Source organism: Bacillus rossius, chromosome 12 (assembly GCF_032445375.1).
Source record: "Bacillus rossius redtenbacheri isolate Brsri chromosome 12, Brsri_v3, whole genome shotgun sequence".
Lineage (NCBI taxonomy): Eukaryota > Metazoa > Arthropoda > Insecta > Phasmatodea > Bacillidae > Bacillus > Bacillus rossius.
In genome coordinates this window covers 32,514,716-32,535,631 of record NC_086339.1, presented here as the reverse complement: position 1 = coordinate 32,535,631, position 20,916 = coordinate 32,514,716, and the positions used below count along the sequence as shown (strand labels likewise).

Below are 20,916 nucleotides of genomic sequence, written 5' to 3'. Positions count from 1 at the left end.
GCAGTATCTGAGGTGCTGACTTCTTCAAACATTTGAAACCATTAAATTGCCAAATTTAACGAAATTCATTTGCACACTAATTTATGTTTCTACAACTTAGTCAACAGTGTATTAAAAATTATATCCAAGAACAAATCCATAGATGTTCAATTACTAGACTGAAAATTATTTATACGAAACATTTAAGCCTTTCATTAGACTCCGATCGTAATAAAATGCTAATTCTAAATGTTATCGTTAAATACAGTTCGCAGTTTGTGTAATACAAACACTGGCTACTTACTCCTCATCAGGATTCAGAACCATATTTTCATTCCCTGCGTTGCTTGATCCTTGTAAAGAAAAATGAGCCGTCAAGTTAGCCGTTTGGGGATCAGTTACTGTGCTGTTGACTTCCTCTTAAACTGCACCATATTCTTCAACTCTTCGGATTTTTCTAAAAAATTAAATGCATTGTACAAACTAAGTTGTAAAATACCTATGTTTCTTAAAATAGTTTTTAGCCGGGTTTGGAATTCTCCGGTGTTCTTTTACATTAATAAAAGAAAAATTAATATCGGTATCACTATATCTTACCTTTGTTTCTGGTACTCAATCAGAGCCGTTGCTCTTCTTTTCTTCCGTTTCGCACTTAAATAAAGTCGCCCTAACTTACAGATTCGTTTGTCTTGCTTTTTTCCATGCGTACCGACTAACAGATAATTGCGTCTTTTTTATATTATGCTAAAGCTCACAAACAGCATTAACGAACCATTGAACGAATCAACAGGCTTAAAAATCTTGTACAATGTAGGTTGCTACCGAGTGAAGATTCTTTTCAAGCTACTCGCCAAGGAAATCGTCTGTTCCATAGAGCTGTAGCAAACCGTATGTACCTATTCGGTACTGAGTAACGGGTGCGACATCTAGTGACGATTAACGAAACGTTACACACGGCTGGATTTGGTTACTCACATTTTTCGTATGTTTTACGCATGCGCGCGCATATTCGATGAATTTACGTTACAAAGAACGATGTTTATTTATTAAGTAAAGTATTATTTGGAAATTCGTCGTCCAAGTTTTTTTACTGTTTATAAGAAAGTATTTTTTACAAATTAGAAATATATATGTTTTTGTTTTTTATTATCGTGTATTTTCAAGTTTTATGTTTTGTTTTTATCTTAAAAGAGATAATATAATAAAACCGCTCTAATAGAGATTGAATTGTTTCTTGGTTAACAAAAATTGTTAATTATCAAATATTGTTAATTGTTTCTATTCTATTTATTATTATTTACGCGACGTCATACTGTACGCGTACGCAATACGACTCGATTCGTTGCTGCAACATAACATAGCATGTTATGCGGTATCAGAAGTAACGAGTAACGTAACGATACAATAGTAACGAGTACTAATTGTTATAGTAACGAATACATACGGGTACGCTTTTTTTCGTTACTTTTACACCTCTACTGTCCCATGAATCCTTCAGAGAAACGGCGATGCTGTGTAGCGGGAGAAGGGAGGACGGAGGTTTATCACTGTTACAGATCAGCACTTCCCCTACAGCGGGCGACGTTGAGGCGTGTCAGTGTCATCCCCACCCTGCTCGTCTTCCCGGAGCTTGGCATCAACTTTCACGTCGAGCAGCACAAGGCAGACATTAAAAATGCCAAATTAGCCAGTTTTCCTAACCAAATAAACTGATATTTAATGCTGTGACCTTATACTTTTAATATACCATTTTGTTCAGAAAAATATAATCTTTTACAATATAGATTCAAATTTTCATTTTTCTCATCGAATAACTAGAAATTCGTCAACGAATTGCTCGTTTTTACCATTTTTTTAAATATATTTTGCGTCACGATTTACAAAATATAAAACTATATTGGAAAAACTGAATTACTTTTCTCGTCAGATTAATAATCTGGAAGCTGCAGCTATCATAATTCTCGAGAAAATAGGCTAGTAGTGGACGCATGTATAACTGGTTTTAAAAAGGGGTATATACCACTCTTAAGCTACACCTGTAAGTAAATAAAAGTCGCGACGTACCTCGTGCTTCTCAGCTTCTGCACAACGGCGGTGAGGAGGGCATCGCTTTCTTCCTGCCACTTCCCAGACAACACACAGATCTCCATGAGGAGCTTGTCCAGGTACGGGCTCATGAATTTTGCCAACGTTTCAACAATTTTGTACACAGCTGTTACCACGCTCACCACCAACATATTTGGGCTGGAAAAAAAAAAAATAATAACACTAAGACTCACAACCTGTTCATTTATTACTATAAAATGAAATAAAGTATTTACAAAACTTCCCTATGTATTCACGACTGTAGAATAGTAGTGAACATTTGACAGATTGACGTTTCAGAAAAAAAGTTGCAAGGAAAATTTATTCAATTAAATGTAGTGAATTCAAAATTTTTAACACAAGCAGCTACAAAATTTATCGGGACTACTATTTGTGTTTTTCTTTGTACCTATCTTCTGACCAATCTTCAAGATGATGTACTTTAAATTTGTAACTAAAAAAAAAAAATTACAATATGTATTTATTTTGGAAAACTTAATTTGTGAAATGAAAATTTGAAGATAGTGTTTTTTTAACACCACAGTTAATATTTTAATATTAATCATGAATTATTTTATTTCTGATCCATCAGACCAAGATCCTGATTCAAGGAATAGATTCAAGGAACTCTTTGTGATGGTAATTTGAGATTTGTATTCAAGAATATTGAAATTTGACACATCACTTATTTTTATAAACTTTTAAGGTGATAAGAAAGAGCACAAAATAGCAACTAAAGGCAAAAACTATGAAAAAAGTTAATCATAAATTACAATTCACTTAAGTCATAAAATGCAAAAACAAAAAAAAAGTTATTTTATGAAAGTAGTAGTCTAACACCATATGCATTATCACTAAGTAGTGCCATTATTATTTCACAGATATTTTGGCTCCAGGCTAGACTTAACTTAAATCAACATTAGGGATCTGTGTGTATTTTAAAAATAGTCTATATTCAATGAAAAATTTAACATTCAATAATCATGACTAATTTTATATTCAACTCAAAATTTCAAATTGAAATTTTTTTTTTAAATGATTTTTTACAGATTCATAGGTGAACACCATGTCACACTCAATCACAAAAAAATTTCATTGGGAAAAAAATATATAACATGTATGAGGCTAAGATGATTAACGTATTGAGAAAATTAGATTCCTTTTCTGCAACATCATTCACACATTGCTTTATATTTAACAAATAATCAATAAATATAATTATTAAAAAAAAAAATATTTTTCTGTATTTTGGATCATTTTTTCTTGGTCTCCTGAGAAATGTGTGTGGGGAGGGGGGGGGGGGGGAAGGGGGAGGAAATAAACTCTGTAAGTTAAAATTAAATTAGAAAAATATTTTAAATTCGTGAAAATCGTGACATTCGATTCAAAATTCAATTTGAATAATAAAAAACAGTATTTGCAGAACATATTAGCCGATGCTAGGTCAGCTGTTTTTAATGCTGGGACTAGGGTTGCACGTGTCTGCATCACAATTCTTCTCATTAATGACTAGCTCAGGGTCATCCAGGGTCATCGAGGAGACTGCAGTCAAATCATTGAGTCAAAGCAGATATACACCTATCCCTCACTTAGCACGCCTTCAAATTGCACGAATTCAATTAGCGTGATGTTAATTGTGAATTGCGACAAAACTGAAATAACTCTGAAAACCATGCCAAAACACAGCTTAACACCGAAATGCTAGTTAATATAACGTTTAACACCGGAATGCAAGTTATATCATGGAATTAAGTAGCATTTGACGAAAACTAAATTCAAATCATAAAAAAAAGTAATCTTTTAATTAATGTTTTAAATTTAACGAATGTCTTTACTTCCAGACAAAAAAGTGAACCAAAGTGCATCGATCAGAAAAATTAATTAAATTTTTTTTTGTGCATCCCGTATAAATCACCACAAATGCTCGCTAATTTATTTTAATTTTTCTGTATGTATCAGTTTTAGACCAAGTTATTACAACTTATTTTATCGAAAAAATGCAGCTTGTAAATTTTACCACAATTTGGGTAAGTTTTAAAAAAATTATAAAAAAACAATAACACCAAAATCCTCTGTTTTAAAAACAAAACTCAATTAGAAATAATATAATTAGAGATGGTGATTTATAGCATTTAAAATAATAACATTTAGCATTTTGAATTTGAAATTTAGCATTTTGTAGCATTTTGAATTTGAAATTTAGCATTTTGTAGCATTTTTAAAAACAAGATTTAGCCAATTCTCTCATTTTACATTACTGAAGAAAAGTATATTTTTAAAAAGCATTAAATAATACACATATTAATTATTAACAACCACAGAAATAAAGATCTAGCACAACTACAAAGATAGCCTATCTTGGCAGGTTTCCAAACAACTTTTTAGCACTTATGAGTGCAATAAATTAAAAATACTTAAAATTACAATAAATATTTTTTAGCCGTGTCCATGGCCATAGTTGATGTAGAGTGCACAAATAATTAGTGGTGCACCGATGCGGATACCGATGAATCGTAATCGGCGATTATGGGTACTTACCAATTAATCGTAATCGGCGATTATCTTAACGATTACTTTGCCGATTATCTACGTCCCGGCGTAATTAAGTAAGTTTTTACCGTGTAATATTTTGTTACACATTTTAGGACGAAATACGAAAATATTTGTATATATTACAAAATTCATCTAACTCCGTCATAACATGATTACAGATATTTCGTTAAGTTTAATAAATCTCATTCCCTCGAACATTAAAAAATACATTTTTCCTACACATTTATTTACGTTTCGTCCTTTGTTCTGTCTTTTGTTTAGTGGCCTTGTACATTACCTATAGCGATATACGTAAATTAGATGGCACGCAATCAAAATACCACAAGCAGTTGCAGTGGATTCTATGACAATCAATCTTTTAGAGTCGTAGTAGCGGTTCAAAATCGTGGTCCCAATACCTTCTAGAGTTTATCACTGCGTTTTACAAACTCGTTATGGGCGTCTTTGGTAACATTATCCGTTGTTGTGTTATTTGTATGTGACGAGAAAAGTGAAAAAGTATTTATAATTTTATATATTCAGTCAACATAAATAAAATCACATGTGCTAGAATTGGTTTTGAGTCATTTTTATATAATTATAGTGAGATGGCGAGTAGGGAGAAAAAAAGTGAAGTGTGGAAACATTTTTCTATAAACTCACGTGAACAAAATAAAGCAACATGTTTACATTGTTAAACGGTAATTTCTCGATGCAACCTTATGTCATAGTCGATAATAATGCTAGTTTTCTGCAACAAAAACTTACCCATTGTAAATTACAATTATTAGACTGTAGTTCAAGTTGTTTACAATAACAAATATAAATAGCAGTTAATTTAATTTACACTTTGCAATGACTTAATAGTGTATTTTATATATTTTTAAACTGTTATTATAACTGTATTCTCAATTTTTCCTAAATTCTCATGGGAATAAAAAATTTTGTGTGCATTATTACACTTAAAAAAATTAGTTCATTATAATCGGTAACTGAATCGGTATCTGCCGATTATTGCTCTCATAATCGGTATTCGAATCGGTAATTGGTAAAGTCATATCGGTGCACCACTACAAATAATATTATTGAAACTAGTTTATTCAATTTTTTTTTTTTTTTTTCAAATATCGCCTTCTTTTGGTTTTCGATCATGCCAGAAACCGTTGCTTGCTGTTTTACCGACTTTTTTTCTTCATCTGATTTCTCGGTGAATCTTTTTTTTTGCAGCCTGATGTCTCTCAGATTTAATGTACTTTTCAAGTTCATCAGATTTAATGTGCTTTTCAAGTTCATCTTTTTTTTTTCCACTCCAGACGGCGATTACATAAATTGCACATTAAAATATTTGTATTACTTTCGTAGAACTGTTCACTTTTGTATTCATTTATGCGGTTGCGAATGGAAATGACGTTTCGTCCCATTTTTACCAAGATAAATAACAGTATACAACACATTCACGAGTATGCACGTATTTGTAAACACACCACCTTCCACAGACTACACAAGAACGCGTCTTTTACGTGAAACACAGCCAGAAAATGGGACTTACAATTGTTAGCGCGGCGAAGCAGAGATGTCGCAATATGGTGGCCTAAAAACGTGTACTCTGCAAGATGACGGACAATCTTCCAGCTAGTTGTTCTTTGCTTTGTTTACAATCGCGAGGCACGGATGGCCAATCTTCATTCAATATTTATGAACAAAAGTTGTTGTGAATGACGTAACAATAAGATACTTGTGCTGAATACGCCATAAAATGATGGTTTCTTTTGATACTGAACTGAAACGAAATACAATCGGTAAATAAATTGTGTAGAGTGAAGACGAATCTACGTTTTTTACCTTGATTTTGCATTTATCTCGGAATAGTCTAGATTTCACATTTTATAGCGGAAAAAATATTATTTAGCATATTTTCGCATCTATTTCACGAAAACGAAAAATCACCATCCCTAAATATAATATGACCCTAAAATCTTGTCTCTAATGGTACGGAAGCCATCCCAGCACATGCTAAGAGTGGTTCCGGAAAGTTCCGAAGAACTGAAATCAGGGCGGATGGTCCGGGACTCCGAGCAGAGTCCAACGTTCGACCACTCGGGCCCGCAGACAGACTGACTGACTGACCTGTCCACGTCTCTCTGCTTGCGCAGGAGCTTGATGAGCGCAGGCATGAACTCTGGGAGCGACGCTATGGCGGGAGACTGCAGGACCGAGGTCAGCTCTGCCAACAGCAGCACCACGGACCCCAGCACGTTCCCTTGGGGGAGACCGGACGTCACCAGGTCGGTAACGCGGTTCAACAGCTACGAACAGTTTCACACACACACAGGTTATTTCACATTCATATAATTTCTTTTATAAATATACAGTAAAACACTGCTGCGAATTTTCCCAAGGCACCTAGAAATTTCATTTTAATAACATGGAAAACTTATTAGAAGGTCAAAACTGTATATATTTATAGGTAGGGAAAATAATTTATGGTGAATTGCGATAAAACTGAAATAACAATGAAAAGAAAGTCAAAACACAGCATACAACGAAATACAAATTAATACATTATACAGCACCCAAATGCAAGTTATATAATAGTCGTTATTTTGGGACAAAAAAGCGTACCAAAGAGAATGTACCACCAGAAAAATCTAATTTGCTTTCATTGGGCATCTCTTTATTGAATCACTACGAAAGCTCGCTAATTTACTTTTATAGTTGTAACTGTATCTGTCTAGGACCAGATTATTACAAATTGTTCTACCGTAAAATGCAGCATGTTGATCTCGCCGCTGTTTTGATGTAATGAGTAATTAATTACAAAACTTGCACACCTTTTCGCAGCCATGATACTGAACTGGGTGGAATATCTGGTAACAGTACTTGCAGTAGCGGATCCAGAGGGGGGGGGGCTAAGCATCTGGGTCCAGTATTGTTCTAGTGTTTGCCTTGATGGAGCCTAGCCTAGACTCACGGGCAGGAAGTGCTGGGGCCCGCCGGGCGCCAGGAGGCGGGCCAGCAGCTTGAGCGACAGCAGCGCGGTCTGCTGGCCCAGCTCGGCCTCGGCGTCGCGGGCGCCCGGCTGGCCGAGGCCCTCCAGCGCGGCCCACAGCGGCGCCAGCAGGGGCGCCAGAAGCTCGGGCCGGCCAGCGTAGAAGCCCGCCTGGTGCTGCAGGCGCCTGTTGAGCAGCTCTGCGGCCCGGCGCCGCACCGCCGCCTGCTCGCTGCCCAGCAGGCTGCGCACCACGCCCGCGAACAGGTCGCCCGGCAGCAGGCCGTTCACCTGCCGACACCCGTCCCCGCCGGTCAGTATCGGCACCAACAGGTATCCCCGATTTTCTGGAATTCCCATGTAATTAGTATTTGCAACTCATACTTAAAAAACTGGATACACACATGAATAAACTGCAATTTCATCCTTTCTTTCACATTTACCAGTTTACTATATGTTCCATAGGCAACCTTTTGGCTACAATGCCGTTTTTTGTTAACTAATCAAAGGAATAATGTGTATTGTGCTATGATGCACAAAATTTTATGCAGCAAATTAATTTTTCTGTCATCTACCCAAAAAAAAAAAAAAAATTAATAAAGAATTTTATTAAGGTACTGACTTATCAGTACTTACAAATAATCACTTTCTGGAGACTTGCACCAAGATTTATTTACAAAAAAAAATAAAATTTTTAATCGGTTTTGTATCGGTTTTCGGAACTGTAAAAGAAATGTATTTGTAATTGGATCGGTATCTGTTTTTGGTCCGTATCGCTCGTCGCTACCTTAGCTCGGGCAAGTGACAGTTGGTTCAGGTCTTGAGAGATTGCTTCACAGCAGGCCTAATTCAACCTCAGGCTCGCTGCTGAACAGACAATACAAAGTTAGGAATCGTAAAAGCTCTTTAATTCAGCACATTCAGGGCCACTGCCATGGCGGATAGGCGACTCTGCAGGATTATCGAACGTCAATACAGTTTTAACAGAAATACAAAAAAAAAAATTTTAATCATATTACATGGAATAGCATTAAAAAAAAGTTGTAATAAGCTATGGCTGTACACTATGTAAACAGTTGTAATACTAAGCAATCATCATATGTACATATAAATTGCTAAAAAAAAATGTCTAGGAGCAGCTTGATCAATGCTGGACTGCAGAATGTGCTGAACCAAAGAATGCCTCTTCTTCCGCTACCAATTCCATCATGGTATAAATGTGAAAGAATACTAAAGGCAAAATTTATCAGGTTGTTAAAAAAATTAAATTAACAAATAGTGTCTCAAATCTTTACGTAAACATTCTTGAAAATTGTAGTGCCCTGCATTCTATTTCACTAGAGGACAATTCCTCACATTTCCCTCACCTTGTTCAAAATCTCGTAGCTCTGGTTTAACATTATCTTCCAGTACTTCAGATTTGGGGAGTTGACACTTCTATCTGCTTCACGAGCCATGGATTTGATTAACCCCAACACCGTTTCAATTGCCGATGTATACAACGGTTCCATTTCACTGATTTCATCATCACCAAGACTTGCGATCTGGAAGAAAGGCAATGAAGGAGATGATGATGAATGAAAAGGATGAAAGAAGACAATTTCATAAAAGAGACCCAGACATTTAATTTATGGCATTTAACTTGCAGAACTTACACATCTAAAAAGCAAGACACTATTATAATGAATTAAAGAATTTCAGAATAAAAAACTTGTTAACCAATATGACATTACCTTGTTAATGAGTACAGTTGAAGACAACAAATTAACCAGAAATGAACTCAGGGCATATCTAAAGTGACGTAACTGTTTAGGGCTATGCTGCTCAATATCAAACAATGCCAGACCTGCAGAGCGGGAATTCTTCGTATCTGAAAAAAATTTCAAACTTTTAAAATCAATATAGCCTATTTAGTAAATTAATATAAGTCTATTATTATTCTTACACACTCCAATTAATAATTAGACATATACTTGCTTCCATTTAAACACTGATCTTGTACTTACATGTAGTAGTAGCAGTAATAACAATAAAAACAACAAGATTTAATGGTGAATTATGATAAAACTGAAATAACAAAGAAAAGTATGTAAATACACTGAAAAACAGGCAATTATGCACTAAGGGTCATATTTACTGAAAATATATAATTTTATTGGGAAAAAAAATTTTTAAAAAATAAAACATAAAACGGTCAAATCCAAATTTTCTAGAATCCAAATCTCGAATTTGAATCCCAGATAGTACTTTGAATACAACCCTCAAATCTGAATCTAGGTGCTAAGGGTCAAAAATAAAATAATGTACAATAAATAAAAATTATCATCAATGGTGTTGAAACATTCTACCTTTTAAATTGTTGTTTCACAAAATAAGTTTCCAGAATCAATACATACTGTAGTTTTATTTATATTGTCACAGTTCAGTATTTTTCAGTACAATCTTATTCAAATTTTTTGTGTGCCTTTGTTCAGACTATGAGTGGGTGTTGCAGCCATGGTGATGCAACTTGGTAGTGGTGGCACAGCATGGCGTTAGAACATGACCTGTAGAGGTCAAGGAAAATAAAGGTCTTACCTCCCTTTCCCCACAAACCCTTAATTTTTTTTATTTAATATTTTTTTAAAAAACCTACACACCAAAATATAACATGTTAAAAGTACAATACCTTAGGGAATGGTAGGAGGATATGTACGAAGAAAAAATTGACCTAGTAAACTTCAGAGGTAATTAGTGTTGAATTTTTTTTAAATAACTATATTCCCTCAAATATTGTTCTTCAACTCTTTTTCCTTACAGTACTAAGGATTTGATGGTATTTAAAGATTTAAGGATTTGATTGGCCCATTCCTAAAAGTAAGATTACATATTTTTGACGCTAGTCAAGCTGATAATTCGAGATGGTTTGAAGCAGGTTGTGTGTCGATCTGAAATACTTCCCACCAATGTACCTTTGGACGCAGGCAGGGAGACAATGTAGTCCACGACCCGGATGCAGGTCTCCACGACGACGGGCGGGGGGAAGGTGAGCGTGAACTCCAGGCAGAAGTCCACCCGCATGGGGACGGGGTCGCCGTCGGGCCGGGCTTTTCCCGGGTCGCCCTTCAGCACGTGCGACTCCAGCACGAGGCACAGGAACTGCCAGAGGGACCAGCGGGGGTCCACGGTGCAGAGCAGCTTCTGGTAGACGGGCATCCTACGGTGGGCCGGTACGTCGAGCAGGGCGTCCGCGAAGACTCGCAGCACCCCCACGACCGAGCCGGGCCGCCCTCCGTCATCCGCCTACGAGGTGCCACACGCCGAGTTACACCTTTTAATATACATAGTGTAGGGGTGTAGGGATGTACGAGTACCCGATATTTTCAGGTACGGTTCGAATCCACAACTACCCGAACCCGGAATTGTTGTATGTACATGGATTCGAACAGTATTACGAATATTCACAAAAGTTATAAATTAATTTAATACGGCTCAAAAATACTGGCAGTGAAAAATAAAATTAGGCTACTATTGCGTAAGTATTTATAATATGATGTATCAAAGAAAGATATGTAAATTAAATAATTAAAACAGTGACATTAAAAGAATTTCGAGATTTCGAGAGCTTAAACTATAATTACAAATTTCATCGTATAGCAAACTAAAAACTATAAAGTAAAAACAATTACACGCCTACAAGAAAAAAACGTCTTGGCTATTTATTGGAGAAAAAATGGTTTCGTTTGCTGAAACGTTTATAAAACTGAGATTTCCCTGTGGCGTGCAGTTATTACAATTTATTGAGTTGGAGAAACGAATATGTTTTATTTTCATATTTTAAAGTGTTTATTATTAATTAAGTTTACATAATTATAAACATTTCAATCTCAGTGTAATAAATAATTGCCAGTAGTTACAATTAGAAAAAAGAGAACACACAATATTTTTAAATTAATCAGTTATTTTTAATTATTCTGTGCTTAATATTCAGAATCGGATTCATATCTTAAATACCGTATTGGCCCGTAAATCGGCCGACCCCTTTTACAGCACACTCAAAATCAGGGAAAACTGCATTTTTCAATTTATTTGCTTGAGCCCACCAGCGACGCACATTCTTCTTGTTAACACCATATTTCCGCCCAGCTTCCACATTATTTGTGGTTTCTGCATATCTTATTACACTTTTGAAATTGGCAGAAAAAAAGCAATGTTTATTTTTTGAATAATCGATAAAATAGCACCGTAACGTAAGACAACAATATGATAGTGTGACGATTCGAAACACCCGTAAATTCAGCAGTTAAACTCGCGATATCGTTCACACGTCAATCCGAATATTTGTCTGAAAATTTTTTAAAAACATCCAACACAATAGTTTTCTGTGCTTTTTTCAAAGGCTTTCCCGTAATTGTAAGTAAATACTTGCTGACACATTAAACTGTATAGGATATCAATGGTGAAACGCTATAATGCTATATAACAACAATTGTTATAAAAAAGGCATGGTAAAAATACTACAAATGGTACGTAACCAAGGGACTATTTCTTGCGCACGAATAAAATGTGCGGCGGCCGGCAGCCAATGAAAATGTTTGTTTACAAGATGCTTTGTTTATTCCAAAATTCCGGTAAGAGTGAACGAAGAATACGGTAAATAACCTTACGACAAAATAATTGCTGTTTTTACTAATTGTTTACTGTAAATACCACATTTCACAAGCAAATAAAATTACCGCAGCCTATTAAATACAGTTAAAAAATAACCAGACCGAGCTTTTAAAAGCTATGTGCTACAAGTGACTACATCTGTGTACTTAACCAAAAATATGATACGTTATTGGGGTTAAGTGTGTTTACTAAATTTCAAATTGGAAAAATTATTAATTCCACGTAAGTACGGCGTAATTTTAGGTCAATGAATTGTATACATGATAACATTTTTATGCCGTAAGTGAGTCTCCTTGAAATGTATGTGTTTAATTATACTATTTTGGCTAGTGGCCCATTATAGGCCGACTCTAGATTTCAAGGTTGACTAAACTGGCAAAAAAAGGTTGGCCTATTTTCGGGCCAATACGGTATTGCCAAGGATTCGAATCGGATTCGAACCGAACTGAAAATCAAGGATTCGCACATCCCTAATATACTGTATAGAAGTCGCCAGCCCAGGTTAAAATTTCTAATACGGTTTTGAGGTAGTTGGTTGATTCACCGCCGCAATCACCACCATCTCTAGGGCATCGACTTGTGGTGGTCCCTAGCTGACAAGTGTCGAACTCTTCAAACACCCCTTCCCCTCCCGTTGAACTACCTTGAGCTGCAGTGAATGAATGGATGGGGGGGTGCGGGGGAATGACAGTGGGTGACAGTGCTGCTCTCTAACGTGTAAATAACAACCTAAGACGATACACGGCGTTACGGCAGCGCACTGCAGCGGAGAAGTTCCCAAGCTGCTCATTATACGCTTCTGAAAAACGTAGAGTAAATCCTATCCACTCGCGACTTCTATACAGTATATATATTCAAAGGTTAGACTGACTGGAGAATCATGGAGTTGATGAGGTACCCAGGAAGACCAAGGAGGAGCTTCGGAAGCAGACGGTTAAAGGAGTGACAGAGAGCAGTGGCGTAGCCAGGATTTGTGTATGGGGGGTGTTGAGAAGCATTCCCCCCCCCTCCCCGCCGCATATTAAAGTTGGTGAGTCAGGGAAAATTCGGATTTTAAGGTGTAAAATAGTGCTATTTTAGCAGTTTTCGGTTCTTAAATTTAAATATTGTAATGGTAATTAATTTTAATATGAAATTTGTTTGAGTGATGAATAAGAAATTAATTAAAGATTTGGTGCTAAGTGGGGGGGGGGGGGGGTTTAACCCCTAAACATCCCCCCCCCCCCTGGCTAAGCCCCTGCCAGAGAGAGGAGAAAAATGGAACAGAGTGAAAGAGGAGGAATGGTGGAGTGACCGAGAAAGACGGAGTCATTTTACTTTGCCAACCCCGGCCACAGGGATCTGTCTGCGAGTATTAATACATTTCAAAATTTCAATCAATTAATTTCATTATTGATTCAAGATTTCAAAACAAATAATTTTTTTTTTTTTTAATTATTCATTACCAAAAGATTAATATAAGTCTATGGAAGTTTAAACCTATTAGATGTCATTTCTGTCTGTAACATCACATCACATCATAAACCCTCACTCATTATGACTTATTGTAATACTAGCAGAACCCGACATACATCCTGCCATTGTTTATTTATGTACCTCTGTACTTCTAAAATGAATGGTTTGTATGTAATCTAGAATCTATAAGGAATTTAAGAAAAATTTGTAAAAATAAATAATATTAATATAAAAAAACCAAAATCACCTATTATAAAAACAAAAATGGTCCAATCCCAATATTCTTGAAACCAAATCTCGAATTAGAATCCCAGAGAGTACCTTGAATACACCCCTCAAATCTGATCTAGAAGCTAAGGGTCAAGAATAAAATAATGAAAAAACACTTTGATGTGCCAACTTTCATGGCGATCGATCGAACGGTGTCGGAGTTTATTGATGTCAGATATATGTGTGTGCGTGTGTGTGTATACACACACACACACACACACACACACACACACACACATATATATATATATATATATATATATATATATATATATATATATATATATATATATAGAGCGCCATATACGTACTAGTAATTATTACCTGATGTAAATGAGCTCTTTCTTTGTTTATTAAATTTTACTTCGCTCCAGTTGGACTATATATTCGCAGATCCGAATAGTGTAAGTTGTCCGAGCTAGCTCGGTTGTGGTGTGAGGTGTAGTTTCGCGTAGCTCAGCAGCAAGAGGGGTGAGTGCTGGTATATTATTGGAGGGAAAGCGGTGTGAAGTCAAGAAACAATTGATTTGGAGGGGAAGTGGGCTAAACTGGTGGCTTTAGGCATGTGACGGTTGATGAGTGGTAACTCGCGATGTCAGCTGGCGGTAACACGATCGCGACGGCTGCGATAAATGTGCAGTCTACGGGCTAGCTTATGAGGCGAGCGAGTGCCGCGGAGAACGAGTGCTCGGAGCGATTGAGCAACAAACACCCTGTGGTTTAACAGCAGCTGCGCTAGCGGCGACGCTAGTGGGAGACCTATTTTTAAGTGTTTGGTGAGGAGAAACATTTATCTCCGAGGATTCAGAGGCCACCCAAGGGCATTGTGCAACTTGCAGCTTCTGTAGGCAACGCTGGAGGCCTGAATGAAATGCTGCAGTTCGCACGGCTCGCGAACTGCTTGATAAGGTGCACTAGACACCAAGTAAGTGTTCTTCAAATTGATTGTTCTGTAGGATCGGACACTTCCCCACTCCACATTTCATATGCAAGATAAAGCATTGTGCATCGATGCAAATATTTAAATTGTGCATGAACTAAGAAATGATTGTTTAGAACAGGTGGAGAGACTGCATGATCAAATTTTTTTAATTTGACAAGTTTTCAAAAATGGTTGAAACATACTTTTCTAAAGACTGAATTTTTGTATTTTAATTATACAGTTGAATTTAATGTGTCTTAATATAATCATAAGGGGGTTCCTCTATCTATGCTATCACGAGTCAGTTGACTGATTGTAACATTGTTTTCGTTACGTGGTGTAAACACCCACGTCTCAGCATTCCCTATTTCTAAGTCATATAATTGTTACACCTCCAACTCGCATAGCACGAGTTCAATTAACGCGAATTTGCATAACGCGAGAACAATTTTTCTGGAATGGTTTCAGATAGTGTGCCGGAAATTAGGCATTTTGTCACTTTTTTTAATTTTTCTATAATTTTAAAATTAATTTTGGAAATTTTATTTTTCTAATTTTATCTGGTTGATAAGGGGGTGATTTACTCTTTGTCAGGCCCGTGTACACCAAGTGTTTAAACTTTGTGCCAGTGGACCGAAGCCCTTTTTCTCAGGGGGCCTATCTGATATTTTGCTGTCTAATGTAGACGTGGGCAGCACGGTTGAAATTTCTCTCACCTGCAGTCACGTCCCGAGTTTGTAATATTATTTCTCTTCATGACCAAAATTGCATAGAGCAGCTTGTGGGCTGCAAGCTGCTACTTTTTACAGGCTTGCTGAGAATAGCAAGTCTCGTCACGAATGGGTCTCCAGTGGACCTGTGTTCCCACCTTAGTGGCTATTTCTGTCCCCCCTTCCTCTCACTCCACCTCACATTTGTTCTGAGAAATCAAGTCGGGAGCAGTGACCTGACGTGAACTTAGCCAAGACCATGGCCTAATTCAAGGACCTTCTCCCTGGTCCGACAGAGACGTCCACGACATCTAGCGGCAAAAAAAAAAAGTAACCGCGGGCCTGGTCGCCAGAGTGCAGAGCTCACCCTCATGACACCTGGTGGCAAGTCAGCTCACCGCCTCAGTTAGTTCCTCTTTACGCCGCTAGAAAGCAGCGCCGCGGCGCCATAAGGCACTATGCTTTATTCTCGCGGCCTGTAGAAGTCGATTGTTTGTTGCCCTCTGTTCTGGCCGGTAGAGAGCGCGCATGTCTTGTTCTTGTCACGCCCGCCTCGGACTCCTTCGGAAATTTTCGTTTTAGAACCGAACCTTCCCCCTCCTCCCTAGGGCTTTAGCGCCCGTTTTAATTAGGAGCCTTGTCCGCCATCGCCGGACTCAGTACTCTGACCTCGGCTACTGACCACGTCTTCTCGGCGTCCTCTGCGCTAAGAGGCTTTTCACGGGAACGGCGATTTCGGTTGCATAAAGGACGTAGTCAGTTGCTTAAGGGATGTGATCCCATTTGTACAGTAGCCAGGCAGATGTAGTTTTTAGAAAAAGCCATGTGTAGTTAAAATTTTTTATTGTTTTTATTCTTTAAAAATTTGGTTTCCTAACGCGCATCCGCGATTTCTCGGTGCGCGTCATCCTGATGTCGGCGCGAAACACCTCGGAGGCCCTGTTTCCACACCCTGTTTGGTGAGTAATCCGTTTTTTTTCCCTCCCCATATTCCCGTTGGTTGGCCTTTCGCGCCGACTGTGTATGACTGTCTGGAAGCAGGTCTAATTCGTTTTGAATTTGACTTGTGTTTCAGACAGGGTCAAAGTTTCGGGGGAGAGAAATTGCTCCCCGCATGATCTTCGGGAACTCCAGCTGATTCCCCCCCTTAGAAGAGTTTTCCTCTCGGTCCGACGTCATCCTGGGAAGACCCGGGTGATATGAGCTATATATATATTCCACTTGCATTGAAGGAACTAAATTCATTAAAAAGATACCAGCGAGCAGTGTTTTAAGAACGTAATCCTCAAGAACATGTAAAATCAAGGAAACTCATATATATATATATATGTAATCGTCGGGAGAATCAAATTTTGGTGATATACTTGAAATTTTGTTAATGTAATCATTTGTTTGTTAAGGTGTAATATGTATTGTTTTAAATAATGTAGGAGCACCCCCTTAACTTTGTTAATTACTAAGATCTTTATTATCATGTCGATATAATGCTAAAACAAAACCTCTTAACCCTTTCTTGACCACTGGGACTCAAACGTCCCGGTTACTATTAAAGCATTTGAAATCATGTGTAAAATGTTTCCTAACTAGCTGATTATCGGGACATCTCAGTCCCATTGTCCAGAACAGCTTGTGTGCAAGTGGTTCGCAGGTTACTCGCTAGATCGTGCTAGACTTCACTTTCTTCACCGAGCTGCGTGTTGTAAACATGCGCTACAAGTACAAAACTTTTGAACTTTTTTTTTACACTGTTATTTATTTCCAGTGATTATACTATAATTACCGCCTGCACTTTTTACAATTATCTGCATAAAAATAATTTTTGGAACAGTTAAACGTTTTTATTTTCTTAAAAATTTTAAGTTTTTCTCTCGGGACTGGTAAGTCCCGTTGGGCATTTGGCGGTATTGTCACACTAAGAAACGTGGTTTACAAACCAGAGCATATTATTAGTTTTTGGTTTATAAAATTCGTACTTTCAACTCTTTGTAATAACACGAAACCATAGACAAAGCAGTGTTAGATATTGATTTGTGTTTTCTTTGTGAAAAGCGTATCTTTTATTGAAGTACAAGAAATATGAATCGCAAAAAAGGCCTTACTAATGAAGAGGCTTATAAAATATTGTTTGAAGATATTCCAGACGATACTGATACTGAAGTAGAAGATAGTAGTGATGACGAGAGAAATGTGGCTACAGAAGAACAAGATAATTTTTCTTCTGTCTTTGACAAACTTTTAGCTGCTGAAGGTAATTTTCTAAACAATATTCTTATTGTTGTAATGTGCATGTATATAGCTTAGTTACTTTATTTCCTTTGATACAATATATTGCAGTTTAGTGGTAAACTAGTTATTCGCCGTGCAACCGTTACGCAAAGTGATTTTATATTTATAATCTGGCAAAATGTGAGTAACCTACTTTTTTTTATGCTCACATATAATGAATATTATAATTTTGCCTTGATTTCTAAGATAATGTTTGCGCTTGCAAGTACTGATGATACATATTCAAGCATCTTGCTTATCATGTGTTCCTGTAGAGTAGTGGTTAGCATAGTTTCGTCATGTCTGGAGGATCTGGGTTCGAATCCTGGTGAAGTCATGTGATATTTTTTTTTGAGATTGCATTTTTTCATGTAGCATGGAATCACGCTTTTTCAATTGTAATTGGTGTTTTTATTCTATAAATTTTTGCAGAGGCAACTGTGGACCAGACTGTGACCCAGCCACCTTCTGGAAATGATGAGTGCTTATTACAAGATCCTGAAGGCAATACTTCTTGCAATGAGAACGACAGCATGCAAACTAAAACACCGCCTCCCAAAGACGCACCCAGGGGATGGAAGAAAAAGACAGTGACTACAGAAATACCGGAGTATCTTCACCCAGAAGGTAATATAGTTATTTGGTAATTTATAAGTGGCGATATTTGAGCGGTTATGATAGCTGATGGTGAATTACGTGTGTGTATGTAGCAGTGCCGGAATGAAAGAGCAGGGGAAATTGGAGTGCCCCGAGAAAACACATTGACGATAAATTACATCTGGCATGATTCGCACATGTGAAAACGAGAATGGAACCTGCCAGGAATTGAACCCGGATCACCTTTATGGAAGTCGAGTCCTGACTACTAGAACTTGGAAATGTATAATAATTATTGTCCCATTGTGGTTGTAACATATATTATCTATATTTTTATTATTTTGTTTCAGGTCCTATAGAAGATCATTTTGCTGGGTGCAACACACCAACTGATGTATTTATAAAGATGTGTGGTCCCTTGATAGATCATGTCTGCTATCAATCAAATCTGTATGCTACACAAAAGATGAAAACACTAGCCATGACTGAAAAAGAGTTTCTTGCCTTCATTGGAATTAATTTTGTGATGGGCTATGTACAACTTCCATCCTGGAAACATTACTGGAGTACAAGTAATGATTTAGGTGTCCATATAATTTCAAGTGCAATGCCACGAAAACGTTTTGATGATATTTTGACACACCTGCACTGTAATGACAACACATCAAAACCGGTTGACTGCAAGAATAAACTGTACAAAATCCAACCCTTGATTGATATTTTTAATTCACAGTTTTCTTCTTTGTACAATGTGACACAGTCTGTTAGTGTTGACGAGTCCATGATTCGTTTCAAAGGAAGAAGTTCTTTGAAACAGTACAATCCAAAGAAACCAATCAAGCGAGGTTACAAGTTATGGTGTATAGCTGACCAAAATGGTTACATTGTGGGTTTCAGAGTGTATCAAGGGCGAGAGGAAATAGTTGACGAAGAGTTATCGAAATATGGGTTAGGTGAAAGAGTAGTCCTCACTCTTACTAAACCATTCTGGGGAACAGGGTTGCAGGTGTACTTTGACAACTATTTAACTTCTGTTGCTCTGCTTGAAAAACTGAAAGTAGAAAAAATTCTAGCTTGCGGTACAATAAGAAGCAATAGAAAAATTATTCCACAGCTGGCAAATGATTCTTCACTGAGCCGTGGGGAGTCAGACTTCAGAGTTTCAAACATGGGAATAACTGTTTTCAAGTGGAAGGACAATAGAGCTGTTTTACTGGCAAGCAATTTCCATGGTAGTGAAGAAACAATAGTAAAACGACGGAAACAAGATGGCTCCAAAGTAGATATCTCTTGTCCAAGGGTGGTCAGGATTATAATGAGAAAATGGGAGGGGTAGATAAAGCTGATCAGCTGCGTGCTCTGTATTGTGTCAATAGGAAATCCAGGAAGTGGTGGCAAAGAATATTTTGGGGTGTATTGGACATTTGTTTTGTAAATTCCTTTGTTATTCATAACTTGATGTTTCCTAAAATGACAGTGTTAGAATTCAGGAGATCAGTAGCACAAGACTTGATTGTCCAAACACCAATAGGAAGGCAGAAGTGTGTCTCAAAGAGGCCGAGTTCTTCTACTCCCCCTCCCCACCCTAAAAGAGGAAAACAGATGTACTCTGTACCACTTGATGTACGCATTGGCAATCGGGGATGCCATTGGCCCCAATTTGTGAAAAAACGGGGCAGGTGTGAAGTATGCAGCCTGAAAAAAATTGAATCAAGACCATTCAGTGTATGTAAAATGTGTAGAGTTCATCTGTGCTGCAATGACAAAAAAAATTGTTTTGCAGCATATCATGATGTCCCTATTATTGAGTGACTCTGTATAAGTTGGAATATTTACAAGAAGGTCATTGTTCCAAGTATAGACCAGTCTTTATGTGATAAAGATAATGTATGTGTTGTCAAGGGTATTCGGTGCAAAATATGTAGTTACTTTAGTCAACAGAGAGAGAAAAAAAAAACATTTAGCAGCAAGTTATGTTCTTTAGACTGAGTAAATATTTTTATTATTTAATTTTTGTAGTTGGCAATCTTCAATATGTTATTATTATTTATGAGTAAACTGTAAATATAATTTGTTGTAAATGTCTTTCGTCGAAATGACCGCAGATCTCTGCAGGTGAAAGAAAATGAAGGAAAAAAATTTTATACTGCAGTAAATGATGATAATGTTGAGTGACAGTATATTTCATAGAGTTTTAGTTCAATATTTTTATAGAAATATATGTGTAAAAGGTAAATACTACTTGTCATACCAGTCAGTTTGTATGTGCAAAGCTCATTAGGTGTAAGGAAATTATAGATACATACCTAATATGTGCAGAAAATAATGATCTTGTCAGATACATACTTCGTATAAAATTAATAATATTTGTAGTAGAAATTGTTTAAAATTTTGACCAGTATTGATGAGTAACAGAAATAATTTGTATTGTCAATTTCATTACGTTTTCAGATTGTCAAAAT

At 36.9% G+C, this 20,916-nt stretch overlaps 1 protein-coding gene across 2 annotated transcripts in view; it reads right to left on the bottom strand.

The window, feature by feature from the left end:
* LOC134537809 (HEAT repeat-containing protein 1) overlaps positions 1 to 20,916 on the bottom strand; it is a 103,605-nt gene that overhangs the window by 20,101 nt on the left and 62,588 nt on the right. For both annotated transcript variants that reach the window (XM_063378643.1, XM_063378644.1), the window contains exons 17-22: positions 10,537 to 10,867; positions 9,319 to 9,455; positions 8,953 to 9,129; positions 7,568 to 7,876; positions 6,724 to 6,902; positions 2,044 to 2,223 (exon numbers count right to left, since the gene is read on the bottom strand). In XM_063378643.1, coding sequence (XP_063234713.1) covers positions 2,044 to 2,223; positions 6,724 to 6,902; positions 7,568 to 7,876; positions 8,953 to 9,129; positions 9,319 to 9,455; positions 10,537 to 10,867 — 1,313 coding nt within the window. The remainder of the gene's footprint in view (positions 1 to 2,043; positions 2,224 to 6,723; positions 6,903 to 7,567; positions 7,877 to 8,952; positions 9,130 to 9,318; positions 9,456 to 10,536; positions 10,868 to 20,916) is intronic.